A 15,760-nucleotide genomic window follows, 5' to 3' on the forward strand; every position below is an offset into this window, starting at 1 on the left:
CTCTCATGAAATCAAAACGTTAGAAAAAAGTCCAAATGACGAAGAAAATTATTAAAAATACGAATAAATTCTTGGAAAATCTCAAAGAAAATGTGCCATCATTGGATAATTTCACAATTTCGTCCAAATATATTGGCATACAAGTTTTTTTCAGATTCGAAAATAACGACGTTCCAGTTGGTTCCTCGTTATTTCAATAATAACCATTAATATCCGTAATTTGGAGAACGAATCTCGAATCCCCGCTCGTCGTGAGCAACGAATTCGATTTTCAAGGGAAAGCAGCACGAATAGGTCGGTCCTCGTGACAACGAGCCCATATGGGCAGGAGCCCGGTCCATTCGCGGCGAGGGAACAACGGAGCGAGAAATTCAGGGAATAGAACATCATCCTCTTCTGGGTGTACAATGTTCCTGCTCGAATTTTCGTCGACGGGGGAACAATATCGCGAAATGGCACGAGAGGTGTAGTGGAATAAAGGTGGAGAGGGTGTTATATCGCCATCGCCAATAAAACACTCTATAAGCCGTAACGACGACGCGCCAAATATGGCGGAGGAGAGCTTGATGATGACATTCCAGGGCGATACGATTCACCAGAGGTTCAACGACCACATTAAACCTTTGTACGGTATCCGGGCAATTTCTGAAAATGTTATAATCCAGCGGAACGAGAGATGTGAAGAGAAATATTTATGCGCTTTTCCAAAATTGTTTAACAGCCTTCATTTTATTGATGCTTCCGTTGATCCCTTTACGATGCTCCTTCCTCAGAGCCAGCGTGGACAAGTACGATCTGCAAAGAGTAATTAATCCCAAAAGCGGAGTGAAAAGTGGCACGACATTGTGGGTGGCCCTGGCTCGCCTGGCCTCATTGCAACGCGGCAGGTTGACTCGTGTCTTCATATATTTTCCCAAATCGGCATCAAACAAAAGCAAAGACACTCCGATGAATCGAACGAATGGCCAATAAATAATGAACGGAAATTGAGTTATTGGATGTTCGTTGGATTCTCGATGCACCGGAACGAGCTTGATCGTACGAAAGGCGATCGCGCCTGTTGTTATTCGCCGAACAAAAATCCCGTAAGCATTACTCACGCGGATGTTCCTGGGGCTTGTTTTTTTTGAAAAGGCAAGCGCGCGATCCGTTAGCGTTGAAATATAAGGGGACATAAATCAGAGAAATATCCATCGACGTTGATGACGGTAGGAAAGGAAGCCTCGTTTCCTTCGAGGCCTTAATAGCCGCATGCGGAAAAACGCCAATTAGCACATGCCTTTTTTAACGAGCTTCGGGAAAGCGAGTACGAAAATTGCGCGCGGTCTCAAAATCCATCGCGATTTCACGTCCGACGAGGAATCCGCTCCGATGCGAAGGCAAATGAGCTCTCTGGAAATTCGTGTGTAAAGTAAAATTTTGCACACGAGCGCACTGGCCACGAGGCTGAGCCAATCAACCAACAATAGGCTTTCGCGCCCCGGAGGCAGTAAACCGAAAAGGTTTACGCGCGCAAAGTGTGCGATGCGTTCCCCACACGAGGACAAGCGAGGCGGTGTGCCCGCGTTCGAATTTACCGGTGCGGTCCTCGTCCATAATTTACGCGGTATGGAGGTGAGCGCAGATGTCAGAAACAGCTGGCCGATCGTGTGCTTACCCGGCTCTCAAGCTTAGGAAATACGTAACACGCGAGCGAGCGAGCGCGCGCGCGCGTACCCGTGACGTCACAAGACCGAAAGAAAGAGAGAGGGAGAGGGAGCGATGCAATGTGACGCGTAGTTTGCACACCTCGCCCCTCAGATGCATAGATTATACGCGTTTTTTCACTCCGTTCCTCGTGTTCGCTTTTTATTCCTCCCTCTTGCTCTCTCCTAACAACACCACGGACGAGGTCAGTGAACCTTTTCTCTCCTCGTCGCTCCTCGTCGACGAGGATCGCGGCTCCGTTCGGTGGCGAGCGTCGTATTAGCTGAATCCGAGCCGAAACTACATCGACTGTTATACGATTTTCCTCGGTTGCTTTCCCGCTTATAATTTAACCCACGAACCCCGCGTCCGGGGAGCAGCGTGTTGTTTTCTTGGACTGAAATTTATTTTACTTTTTTCTTTCGAATCTGCGTTACTTACTCGGATTCTATGGAAGTTCGTAGCCAAAGCGATGTGCGAGGACTTTTTTCATCGAATGGGGGTGCTTACCTGCAACGGGAACAAGAAAACAGAAAAATTTAAAGACGCATTCACAAATCGACGATTGCTCACGCATACAAACATCACGAATCGGGCTTGAAAAAGTGTCAGATAAATATCTAACGCGAGCCCCGAATTATCAACAGCTTCGCAGGAGAGACGAAGATAAGCAGGAAATTCTTCCGTCCGGAGTTGCCTTCTGCTCTAACCATCTTCGTTTCGGAGGGTGCTAACAAAAGCGTAGATGAAATATGTGCGGAAACGGATTGTCCCGGACCCTCGAGCTTTAAACTAACCCTTGTTCGATGGAGCTTAACGTTTTTTTCTAAAAGTATCAGAGACTTTTATTCTCCCCCGAATAAGACGATGGGCCAGATGCAGAAAAACATTGGTTCGATGACACCGCGCGCTCGTCATTTCATGCAGCGACGCCAAAACCCCACTGCGAGGTGAAAAAAAGCCTCAATCTTTGGTAAAAAAAGTAACAAGAAATTCTTTTAATTTTTAATTTCTCGTCCGACAAAAATATTTTTTGTTTAAACGACTTCGTTCTTCGAAGTTCGTCAACAAAACTGTCGCTTCTCTCGACATTTTTCTTCACTTTCAATGATTATTTTAAAAAATGTTGCTCTTTTTATCACTGCTTTTTGCAATGGTGACGTATCAAATTTCGAGTTCGTCGTCTCTTTCGCGTTCCGTTGCCACAAAAATGACTAAAGTATCGTTCGATTGGAAAGAAAAAATGCAAGGCGATCGCCGGATGTGAAGCACGCACGTGCAAGGAGGATGAGAGTACTGCGAAGCAGTCGCGGTGGAAGGGAGACAGAAATAAGAGAAGTTAGCCACGCGCGAGCGTGGACAGCAGAAAGAGGAACTTTGCCAATCGAAGTCTCGTTGGTGGAGAATTCTGCAGGGAAAGTACGATCGGACACCCGACCGGGTTTGTAATTCGAGACGTTTCCCCCGCGGTGGATCTTTCTCGCGCGTGCAATCGGAATTTTCAGAGTTCCGAAGGGAAACGAGCGTCCACGGGGTTCGAGGGGCCGGATATCGAAAGTACGTTATTTCGACACGCGGGATTCGACGCGACAAGCACACCCTCGTGGCGCGTTTATGCATCCGCGTGTGTGGACACTCGTAGACGGGAATTTTAAACGAACATATGCGACGTTTGCTGGCATGGTAACATGTGCTGTGCCATTATCGTTCGCACTCGCGGATTGCGTTGATAGATACGCGCGCCATATACCGCGAGCGAGTTGAGCGTGCATATTGTTCACACGCGTGTATAGCAAGTACGTTGAAAAAAGGGAAGGGGGATTGGAAAAGCGGAGGGTCGGGGATGGGCGATAAGCCGTTTTGCGAGTGAAGCTCCGGGGCCGAGTGTCAGTTGAAATGGGAATATTTCAAAACTGACAATTATATGGATAATGTGTGTTTAAAGCTGGCAAACGAAAGGGCACGATTGGCGAGATTCAGCACTCGCGACAGCGCCGATCGAAGGCTTTTCATTAGCAAATCATTGGATGCGGATAGGAATTTGCCGACGCGTAAATAGCCGCCGCGTCGTTTATTTCTCTCGTACATATACTCGAATTTGTACATGTGCAGCGACGCAGCATTCGGGCCACTGGACTGGTTTTACGCGATCCAATTAACTCCTTTCGCTCGCACGTGTGCGTACGCGAGCCCACACACTTGCAAAGCCACCAGACACGGATGACGAGAGGCCGGGCTCGTGAGGACAGACGCGAAAGTGGAGAGCCAACGAAAAAAGAGGAAAACAAAATTGTCAATTCTGTGGAAACCTCACTCGAGAGGGAGTGAGAGACGAAAAAAAGGAAGGAAAATAAAATAAATAACTCTCGTGATTTGACAGAGTGCTGGACAGCAACGAGACAGTCAATCAGTCGTTCAGTCAAGGAAAAGATTCGGTAATCAAGTGTTACGGTATAATGCAGGTGTCACGGTATGGATGAACAGTAATTCTTTATTTTTTCCTTCGCCTTTCCAAACCCGCGTGGGTGTTTTTCGTCTATTTATCCCCATTTCCGAAGCGGCCGTAACGAACTATTGTCGGAGGTCTCGATCTCCCTTCAACGAATTCAGCGTCTTGATCCGTTCGGATTTTCCTTCCTCCATTTTACTCTCATTCCTTCGACCACTGTTTTATTCATTTTTCCCCGGATTCCAACCTTCCCATCACCCTTTTTTGTTCGCTTATTTTTTTTCCCGAGGGAATCTTGAATTGCGAAATATAAGAGCGTTACACAATGAAAATAATGAGGAGAAGCACACGAATTCCACTGCGGAGAGCTGCTCCGCTGTATTATCACGAGACAATCACCATCTCATCGTGATGGAAAATGTTTTTCCTCCCATTTCCGAAGCTCGCAAGCCAATTTAACTCTCGAGTACATCATCGAATCTCCACCATGTATATTCCTTCATTTTCTATGACTCGTTTTCTTTTTCTTTCTTTTCTTTTTTTTTTTTTTTTATAATTTCCAGGTAATTATGCGCAAAATAAACTCAGACACGAGATTCGCTACTTCTCCGGAGCGCGTCGCGAGAGCGTTCGCTCTTTCGCTATGGAGCAGCGTCATTATCAAAGCTCTCGCTCGCGTCTCATTAGAATCGTCTATTGTTTGACACGTATCCATCATCGTCATAAATGCCAAGGTGAGTGTACCCGGCGGAGCGCGCACACAGGCGCGTCTTGCGATATCGCATGTTGGCATGAAAATGCTGTTGATTTGTCGATCGTCAATAATACACGAGCAAGCTTTCTATAGCTATAGAAACCAAACGTATTAATAGTCCTCGAGCGTTTGCGATTTTGCGATTAATTAATTAGGTATTAACGGAAAGGTAAATGGCAGCTCATTATGTGCATTTACGTTGGAGGCATACAATCTGTGATTACGAATTTTCGTATTTAATAAATTATGCGAATCATCAAATCCGATTAACGGTTTGATGACAAAACAATAAAATTCTTTGCTCATGTGATACGATCGGTAAATGCAACATGTAAGCATCTTAACGATTAATTCACGATACTTTATTGATAATGCTCCTCGATTATGAGGTGTACGTGGATGAAATATTGATTATGTAACGAGCGAGCAACAGCACCGTAGAGAGGCTAACAATAAAATTTTATTCGCCATCCTTCGCAGCAACGATCTTTGAGAGATCATTTAAATAAATAATCTCAAGCGCATCAGCAACGTTTGCTCTCACACGCCCCCCCTCGCCCGGTCCCCATCGACATTTTTCCATTGTCATTTAGTTTTTTTCTCCAAATATTTGATAAATTAATATACGCGCGCAGCTGGACATAGAAGTATGCATGAAATATAGCGGCGCATAACAGTTGGTCGGGGCGCGACGCCATGGAGCCGTCCAAGCTGTCCGAAATCCCGTGCACACGTTCCGACGTCGTTGAACGCGCGTGTGCATGTGCGCCTGCATATACGCGTCGAGGGCGATAGACCGTACGTGAAATATCCGTGCGCGGAGTCCCCCGGTGGGGAATCTAGCAATTTGTAGAACCAACATTGTCGAGACATCCGGTTGATATGGATAGTTCTACACGTACGCAATATTTCTGTGTTACGAATACGTGTAAACGCTCGACACTCGTACGTACGAATTAATACGCGAGGCTGTGTGCGCGCGCGAGGCGGAAGAGGAGGAAAGAGAAAGGGAAATATTTGATGTACAACAACGAATCGAATAGCTCCGGCAGCCTGGCCACTGGCGAATCTCCACCGAAACGAGACGATGAGTTACATAACGAGAGCCCTTCGAACTCGCACAGCCCTCGTCACTCTCTCTCTCTCTCTCTCTCTCGGTGCCTATGCAAAAGTGATGAAATACAGCGGCTCCTTTCTCCACGAAAGGGACGCGGGGGGACCCAAGAGAAATGGGAGGTGAGAGAACCAACTGCAATTCAATGATCCCTGGGTCAGGGGGTACACGAACTAACTCTGCACCAGATGAAAATGGAAAAAAGTAAGCAACTCCGCGATCCTGGACACTGCAAAGCTTTTTCCTGGTGTATTTTCAACTTCTGTGATCAGGACTCTGGTCTGTGCGATTTTTTCGAGCTAAAAGTGTGACTCATGGGAAACGACTTTCTCGAATTATCGCAGTGCTTCGATCGCAGTTAGATTTGTGGGCCTTAAAATGGGAAGATCGTCAGAAAAGTTTGGTCGAAAGGGGCTGATGGAGTGGAGTGAAAATTTGAAGTAAATTGTGTTTTCTAATGATTCATTCAATGCCCAGGTCGCTCGCCGACTCATTTTCCCCCTTGAAAGCCTCTAAAATTTGGCCCACCGTCGTTTCGTACGGTTGAGATGCTCGGTTATGTTTAATAGTAAAGGGAACACGATACGGTGGATCGCGTCGGAGATATTGAAGCTAAGACTGGGCAAGAGGGAGGTTGGTAGACGGGCAGTCGGAGTAGCGCGAAACCGAAAGAGACGAAACGAGCGTTGCGCTCGCACGCCGGGCGAGAGAAGCGTTGAGTGCAACGACGTCGCTGCACTAGCTCTCTCGCGGTCGCCGCATCCCCGGCGAGCAATACATCGCCTACTTCTCTCTCTCTCTCTCTCTCGCTCTCTTTCTTTCGCATCGAGGGCGTCTGTTGGTGTAAAAGCAATTAGCCTGCTCCTCGGGCAAAGTCTATAGTTAGGAAACGTTTAGTTCTCGCGAATGTGACGTCGTTTAAACGAGCCTTTTGCGACGCGGAGGTGAGCTCTCTGCTCGATGGCCATTAAAACGGTGATGGTCTTGGTCACCTTAATTCCCTGTGAAGCTAATTATCGACTGAGAAAATGTAGCGTTACTTAAAACAATAATTACAAGCTCTTTTGCCATTTTCGTTTTTTTTTTCTTTTTTCTTTTTTTTTTCAACGATAGATCAAAATGAATGATGCGAGAATGAAATGAGAAAATAAAATAGTTTAAAGAACGTGTGAGAAGTTTGGTACACGGTAATTCCAGTGAGTAATCATTGAAAAGAGGAACGCGAGCGAGGCGCTCCTGAAAGATACACATTGACGAAGATGCACTAGGCATCTCTCGGGGGAGATCGAGTGAGAAATAGAGGTCGCTACTTCTCATCGTTCCAAGCCCACTTCTGTCGAGGATTCGAGTCCTCGGGGCTAGGAATCTTCCACGGAGTGTTTTATCAAGCAATTACAGTAGCACCGGAGGGCGAGGCGAGGAGCGAGGGAAACCGAAGGAGAGAGAACGCGCGGATACGCTTCGGGGAAAAAATGTGCGAGAGCAAAGGAGAGGAAAGATAAGAGCAGAAGAAAAAGTGAAGCAAATGGAGGGTAAAAAAGGAGGAAGGCTCCGGGAAGGCGAAAGGGACGAAGGTAAAAGGGACAACAAAGGTGGGTTGCACCTAGTCTCTTCTTCGGTGGCAACTGCCGGGCTCTGGAATGGTGAAACAGCTGTGGGGCTCTCGCGTAGTCTCGGTGAACGACGGGGAAGAGTCGGGCGTCGTCGTCATCGTGGATGCGCCGAAGCGAGAGCAGAGACCAGCCGAGAGAAAAGAGAGAACGAGCGGAGAAAGAGTGCGCGAGCAAGGGATGAAGAGAAAGCTGAGCAATGGAGCGAGATGGAGTTTAAGCACGAGGAAAGGAGGGACGAGTGGGGAAGAAAACGAAGCTGCGAGAGCGAGAGCAACGGAAAGAACAAGAGAGAAAAAAACAAGTTGAGAAAGGGGTTGAGAGAAAAGGGAGTAACGCAGATGAAAGAGTGACAGAGCCGAAGAGAGACGGAAGGAGACCCAGAGAGAGCGAGAGAGAGCACGAAAGGGGGTGATAAAGGCACAGCAAAGGACCCGGCAACACTGCTCGGTCGATAGAAGAGTGGGACCTGCCGAGTGTGGCAACATGGCGTTGCGTCTGCTTTAATACAGTGCTTCTCATTCAGCGGCTCACAAACCCCTTTTTATTTTCTCCATTACATAGATTCGGGATTAAAGCTCTGAATCACTGCTCGCATTTAATCTGTACGGTTACATTACGACATGTTAGCATTATCTGTGTACTAAATTTTACCATTCGGATCGTCTCATACGTACCGTCTCAAACGAACGCTTCGTACATGAAGAATTCCCATTTCGAACGTTCGACATTCATTCAGCCTTTTCTACTTTTTTTTCGAGGACTCTGAGTGAAATTTATTCTCAAATCGTCAGGGAATAGAGAAAAATGATGTTCGCGAGGAAGCTCCGGGCTCTGCTTTTACTACAAATCATACTAACTACGGAAATCCTCTACTTATATTCATATTTTTTCGTTCTTTTTATCGAATCGGACCCACTCATGGACCGGCTCCAAAAAATCAAAGAATTCTAGTGCGTATGCGAATGAAAGTTTTTCAATTCTACCGGATTTGCCAGAAAAAATCGACATGACGATCGGTGAAGCCATTGATACAACGATTCTCTAACTTTGCCAATAAATTATTGGGGCTACATCAATAAAAATGTGGAAAAATATCTCAAAGACGGGAGATATATTCGGGAGATATTCAACTGCGAAGTCATTAGATTATGAGTTCGTGAAAAAAAGAGATTCAAAAAATGGAGCACGTTAATTAAGGGTGTACCCTTAATTATACGTACACTTTGTGGTACAATAAAGAAACTGATTCGGTTCGTCGTCAACATTGCTGAAGAGCAGGGCGGGAAAAGCGGAAGAGAAAAAGAAGGGCAGGAATTGAAAACAAAGTTTCCATCGAATAGTTTAGAAACACGTAAGCGAATATACGCCAAAGAAAATAAATCGTTTATGAAACGTGGAGGAGGATCGAAAGTTTGGCGTGACTGTGAAGGTGGACCAGTTGCCATTTGTATTCCAAAAGAAACAGGATTTCTATCATCCTGAAATAAATTCAATTTGTCCAACTTCGGGTGTTGAAACTCGAGAGAAAAATTGAATATGGCGTGGATAGCGGGGCGAAACCTTTGAAATAAAAGACGAGAAAGGATGAGAGTAGGAAGAAATTTTGGTTTTCACACGTCGAGAAGAATTTTCTCGAGTGTACACACAGAGACGCGGGCGAGAGGTGAAAAACCGCGAGTCCGAAGTGGCTCTCGATGTCCCGGCTGATTTTACAGTCTGCCTCGTCAAATGCTTTTTCTCTCCCCTTCTTATTTCTATTCCTTGTTTTGTTATTGCCATTATCATTATTATTATTTCTTTTCTTTCATCGACTCTGGGCTTTCGAGCTTTTTTCAACTATTTCTTCCTCCAACGCAGCCAAGAGGTTGGATGAGAGCAGTCTCGAGGGAAGTTTTGCGAAGCCCCGGGAAAGTGTATGCCTGGGATATAAAGTCGATGGGGAGAGGAAGCAAAAGAGAAAGAGAGAGAGAGAGGGGAGCGAGTAAGAGCACAACATCGCGGCTTTTCATCAGCGCTCAGTCCTATAGCTTCGAAGGAACCGAGTGAAAGAGAGACCCCTTGAATCTCGAGATATCGAGACTAGGAAACGCCATGTTTTTTGCACTCTTTCGTCATCATCGATCCTCTCTCTCTTCCCTTCCCTTCTGGATCCTTTACCAACCAACTTTTCGAATCTTTCTTCCCCTTGACTTTTCCCCAACTTGCTACATCTTCCAGTGCAGTCCAATTGGCTCGATTCCACCCTGCTCGCATTTTCATATGCTCTCACTCTCATTCTGTGTGTCGCTCTTTCAGCCCTTTCAATCGCATTTCTTTCCGTCATTCTTTTTTTTTTTTTTTTTTTCTTTCAAGAACAGCAAATCATCTAATTACTCGAATTCAAGGTAATTGTGAAGTTTCATTTCTCACTGTGGAGAAATTGCTGAGAATTCACGAAGAAATCGAGTATCTGGAAATGATTATGAGAGAATCATTCCTATCGAGGAATTAAAAAATGTTTAGTGCGAGATACTGATTTCATTGCACTCTAACACCGGAGCATCAACCTGAAGTAATTGAGAGACCTGCCTCGAAATGAGAGAATTAAAACCAATTTGAATACGCCAGGAATTGATTCAGGGTCCCGTTCAAGCTCGAGAAGCCCTCGATTTATCGCTACCTTCTTGACAGAGGTTCAAGACATATTTCCTATGGTGGAACGGCGACGATCTTCCCTTCGCATTATTCGTGAAAACGTCAACACAATAATGTTATGCAATATCCGATCTGACGGTACGGTACCGAGGAAGTTGAGCGACGTGCGATTGCAAGTTTTAAAAGTTTTCGAGAAGCGATTGTTGTAAACCTGTGGAGCCAGAGAACTGGAGACGTGTACAGAAAATCGATAAACGGTCCAAGTTTGATCGATAGACAGCACACACGGCTCGTTCTCCTTCTGGCGTGTTGATATCTTCATTAGACTTTTTTCTTTCTTATTTCTTCTTCTCACGAAAGCTTGCCTAGTTTCTCTTTTCACGATATTTCGCTTTCCACGTCTCATAAATGTCTAATAAAAATGTGAAAATCCTTCGAAAGTTCTGGGCTAGTCCCGCTGCAGTTTACTCTTCGATACAGAGACGAAAAAAAAAATAAATAAATAATAAAGTTTTAATATCTAATCTCATTTTCTCGCCTTCGGAACGAGACTCAATTCACAGCAGACTCGCGAGGAAAAACTCGCCAGGAGATGATTTTTCGTTTCAACGTGCACACCCCGGATTCGACAGACATGCCTCCCGCAACGTTTTGAGAAACCTCGAGAGAACTTTATGTCGAGGTTCTTTCGAGATTCCTTCATTAATATGTGGAACGAGCACGGCCGTGGGAGGTCTGGAGCAAAATGAAGGCAACGAGTATCGCAGCAAAGAGCGCGAGGGTTCGGGCGTGCCAGGGGATACAGTTAAGCTCATGGCAAACGGAGAAGACGCTCTTGGGTTTGTCAATGTTTTTTTATCCCTTTTTTCGCGTCTCTCGTCGCTTTCTTGACGAGCGTTCTGCTCTCCGGGAAAGAGACGCGTATATGTTCCCTTTCTCACTCTCCTGGCGAGACGGAAACTCTCCGAGTTCTCGACATCTCGCGAGCCGAGACTCGAAAAACGACCGCGACAGAGACCGAGATTCTCACATTATATTAATAGCGAAAGATCAACGCCGACCTCCGGGAATAGGAGCTTCTCACTGACGCCCGGTCTCCTCGCTTCTTATAGTCATCGACGAGACTTTCGTTAAGTAGGTGATAATTCTCCACCGATATGAATACACGTCGTGCATCGGGCTCCCCTTTTTTTCTAGAATATCGCACCGATTTTTACTCTTGATTATGAAAAAAATGGTCAAATATTAAATTCGAGGACAACGAAGAGGTTTTTCAAATAAAAATAGAACGTTCGATCGTCATTAGAATTCCACAAAACAATAGAGCTTTCGTGGAAAGTTATTTCAAAGATTTTGTACCTGGCGGCACAGCAGTTTTGTAAAGCAAAATCCAAGTCTGCAAAGCTCGTGGAAAAGAAAATCGCGTTAGCGAGCTTTGGAAACAAAATCTTCATTGAAAGGAGCAACATCGAATTATGTAGACATCACGTAAACTATCTGCAAACGAGAATGGATTGAGGCCACCTGTTGGCTGACGTTGAAAGTTTTACATCTTAACTTGCCTTCTTGGTCGGCAGGTGGTGGCATGTGCCTACATTCCCGTCCGCGAATGGTCTGTGCGATTGGTACATAAGCACTCACGTTGTTTCGTCAATTCCAAATTTCGTTCTTCGTGAAAAGAGTTAAATTTACTTAGAATTGCTCATTTATGCAGGACTCGTTAAAATCATTGGAAACCAAAGTGTTTCTTGAGACGCGAAGAAGCATTTTGAGGCGAGTCTCGGAAGCAGTCACCAAGACTCTCGGCAAAATTGAGAAAATTTCAAAAACGTGTCACGCGGCTTTCGAAAAGTTTCGGAAAACTTTTTCCGAGTGACAGATCGACACTGAAGATTGATCACAAGCGAACGAGGCGTCAGAATGAAAAATGATGAAGATTCATTTCAATTTTTAAGGAGGCCCCGGACCGAAGCAATTAGACGAACAAAAAACCTGGTCATAACCGATAATCATCTCGAAAATAATCTCCAATTTTCTCATTTAACATGTAAAATAATTCAACTTCAAAGCTCTCTTCGAAAAAAAAAAAAAAAAAAAAAAAAAAAACAGTTTCAACTCGATCGGAAGCAAAGGCGTTTCTCATAGCGGCGAGAGTGCACCAAATGCCTTCGGTGCAGCTTTACTACGCCGGTATTCGAAATCGATATCTTCTGAGGCGTGTCATTTCGTTATTGGATTTCCATCAGGCACGGTAAATGTCGCATAAATGGGAATTGAGAAACTGTTTTATCTCCTGCATGAAAATTTCTCAATTATGATAAACTACAACAACAAAATTAAACTACAATAAAGTAAAATGGAGGGCGCGTTGGAAGTAATGGAAAGAGAACCGAACAATTCGCACGCGTCGAGCCAATATTTAATTTCCATTAATTGTTAATGCCCTCCCCAAGCGACGTCGCCTATTTGTATATTCGATGCATTTGAACGGAGAGTGATCAAGTTAGCTAATTAGCCAGGTAGATGCGATGTGAGAGGCGTTGATAATTTGATTCTTACTTAGCACTATCAAGGCTCATTTATCCGGACAGGAGAGTTTCTCGCGCTTCGTCGAGAGAGAGATCGATCGTCGACGAAGGTCAGGACAGGATGTGTTAAAGAAACGAGAGAGAGTGCTGTGCTCGTGTGGCCCTGGGGAGGGTCATTTTGCGAGCTGAGAGAGGAGCGGCTGAGAGAACTGCGTAGAGTATGTTGCACGCGTCGACGAGAGCACACCTGTGGGAGCTAATTCTCTCGCGAAAGCCGATACAATTATTCAGTTCATTTGTCGCTTTGAAAACATTTCAAGTAAATGGCTACTAAAGAGAGTCTAACGGAGCAAGGAAAACTTTGGAGTTTCGTTGACATCTAAACGGACGTCCGCAAGCTCTGTAAGCAGTCGCGGAGATAAAGGGCGCATACGATACAGAGACACGAGTTTTCAGGCCCCTAGAAACCGTAAAAAGAGAGCGAGACCATATGGCGGACTTGGCTTATCCTCATTTCCCACTGTCTTCTTCTTCTTCTTCTTCTTCTTCTTCTTCTTCTTCTTCTTCTTCTTCTTCTTCTTCTTCTTCTTCTTCTTCTTCTTCTTCTTCTTCTTCTACTTACATCGGATGAATCCCTTCCGAGAAAGCCTTTCACATCTCGTCTCCAAAGACTAAGGAGCAAGGTAGCCAAGCTCTAATAAGTTGAGAGTTAGGAACTAGCCACTTTCATTCCATTCAGAAGTTTCTTTACTTCGCCAATTGTTTGTATCCCCTTGGTCGTCTCCCCGGCATGAATTTACTTGGAGCGCGCATGCGCCGAAGGCCGCAGTGCAATGTCCTAACTCGAGCTTACATGCTTTGCAGTTCGTAAAGCTAGAAAGACATTTAAAAGTCCATGAAAGTTTAACTTTTCACTCGAGCGACGGATCCGAATTAAACCGAGTTAACTTCGAGCGAGTACTCGCGGCTAAAGAGACTCCAATTCTGGCTCTTCAAGCGGCAGACTCTGGGTACGAGAGCTCCGCGATCGTAGTGTGTGTTAAAACACAATATCCAGAGGTAACGTGGATAAAAAACGATGCGCTACGAGTTGCCGAGCTACCACAATGTTTCGACGCATCCGCACAACTTTTATCGATAGAAAGGTGGCTTCGTAGCCGTCGTTGCGTCGAGTCCTTAAGCGCAAGGGTATTGTTACCCACCGATAGACAATCACTCCTCGGATCGATGCCTCGTAGCCATGATGCGTGACTCGAGTTTTATCCTACTCCGCGAAACGAAAGAAAAACTAAAAGAAAAAGTAAAACATCGGAGAGGAAAATGGAGAGTGTCATTGACACCCATTGCTATCTGATTTAAATGAACCGCATCAAGGATTTCCAACGGGCGTTTATTAAAACGCGTTGAAACTGCCGCGCGAGCAGTTGGTAGAGTTTATCTCGTGGACAAAAATTCAAAAATGTTTGCCAAGCGTTTTCCATCTGTCGAATATTGTCTCGAAAAGAACAAATTAGTCAGAGAAATTGCTGGCTTTTGTCGAGAAAAAATTGCCTCTACCTTCGCAGGGTGAATAGAGCTTTTCAATTCGGAGCCACGTGGTCCCGGATTTGCTGAAAGCACGCCCCGAAAAGTGTCCCATGAAAAAAAAAAAAAAAAAAAAAAAAAAAAAAAATCGTTGGGAACGCGCTTGTAAGTGTTGAAAACCGAGTGAAAATACTTGCGCAAATGCTCAGACAACTTCTCACCTTGTTTCCATGCCACGCCGAGGAGGAATGCCAAAGCTGCGTCCAGCGAAGCCGGGCTGATGGATCCTCTGAGGGTTTGTTGTGAAGAGTGAACAACGCGGATTGATTCGGCGACAGTGACGAGCGTGGTAAGTTGCCGAAGAAAGTCTTCGATTGTGGCTAAAGAAACGATGATTGTGGTGGGAGTGGTGGAACTGACTACGGAAATGATCCGAGGACTGTTGCTCTCGAAATGGGTGAGCGGTGCCTTCCGCAGGCCACCAAAAAACATACGGTACAACGTTGGGTGTACCAACCGTCAGGAAAGTTGGTTTCACTTGTACCGCGGGTACGAAACGATACGTGGATCCAGTGCTGCAAACTGGCTGATTAGGGTATGAAAATGACAGTGATAATTGCTGGTGATGATAGACGTTCGAATTGACAGTAACTAAAGGTTCACTTTGAATGAGGTTCTGTGCCTCCTCGTTTAAGAGGTTCCAGTCACGCCAGTGATGGCCACGAGGTAACATGTCACGGCAACATAGCCGCTGTCAGCCGCACACACTTTTGTTCTTTTAACCTGCGAGTATCTCCCCGACGAAGTTCCTCGTCGCGCACAGAAAAACAATCAGGCGAAGCGACGAACGCCGGAAGACAACATTGTCAAGAGACTCGGCTGGGGATCCTTTATCCAGTGTCAACTCCCTTATCCGTTTCAACGAAACTCTCCCACTTATGAATTACGAAACAACGGTATCAAGGTGTGCAAGTGCCGCAAAGCAAAGTTAGCGAAGTTGGTCAAACACGAGCTCAAGCTTCAGCCCTCGCGGCTCGACTCATCCCGCCGTAATTGGAGAATTCTCTTGATTGGATGCATGGAGATGAAGTCGCGTGAGTGAACTTCTTGAACGGAAGGGATGAGCGAGAAGACAACGACGCTTCCATCTGTCCCAGGATCGGCGGTTCCCCGGAGCTCGACATCACGTACTTCAAACACGACACTTTTGTAACTTTAATCTCATTATCATCGAGTCATACGATAGCGAAGAAGTTATACAAACACTCTTTCGAAGCACTAAAAAAATAAGAGGAAAAAACAAGAAAATATAAGCTACCGCACAACGGAGAGCTCGTCGACGAGGAAGCCCTACGCGTTGTCCTTCCTCTGGAGAGAAAGGACTCGTTGAGGTGCTCGTTTTTCCTCACAGACTCGTGGGATTGCCGCCGACGCCTAGCCTCTTTCACTCCTTCAAAA

General features: G+C 45.5%; 1 protein-coding gene across 2 annotated transcripts in view; it reads right to left on the reverse strand.

Moving 5' to 3' along the window:
- gus (gustavus) overlaps positions 1–15,147 on the reverse strand; it is a 114,260-nt gene extending 99,113 nt beyond the window's left edge. The window contains exon 1 of one of the 2 annotated variants that reach the window (XM_043420235.1): positions 14,524–15,147. In XM_043420235.1, the coding sequence (XP_043276170.1) occupies positions 14,524–15,035 (512 nt within the window). In that variant the 5' untranslated portion in view covers positions 15,036–15,147. The remainder of the gene's footprint in view (positions 1–14,523) is intronic. The other variant, XM_043420236.1, reaches the window with a different exon arrangement.
- Positions 15,148–15,760: the final 613 nt, after the last annotated feature.

This window comes from Venturia canescens, chromosome 5 (genome assembly GCF_019457755.1).
Source record: "Venturia canescens isolate UGA chromosome 5, ASM1945775v1, whole genome shotgun sequence".
Lineage (NCBI taxonomy): Eukaryota > Metazoa > Arthropoda > Insecta > Hymenoptera > Ichneumonidae > Venturia > Venturia canescens.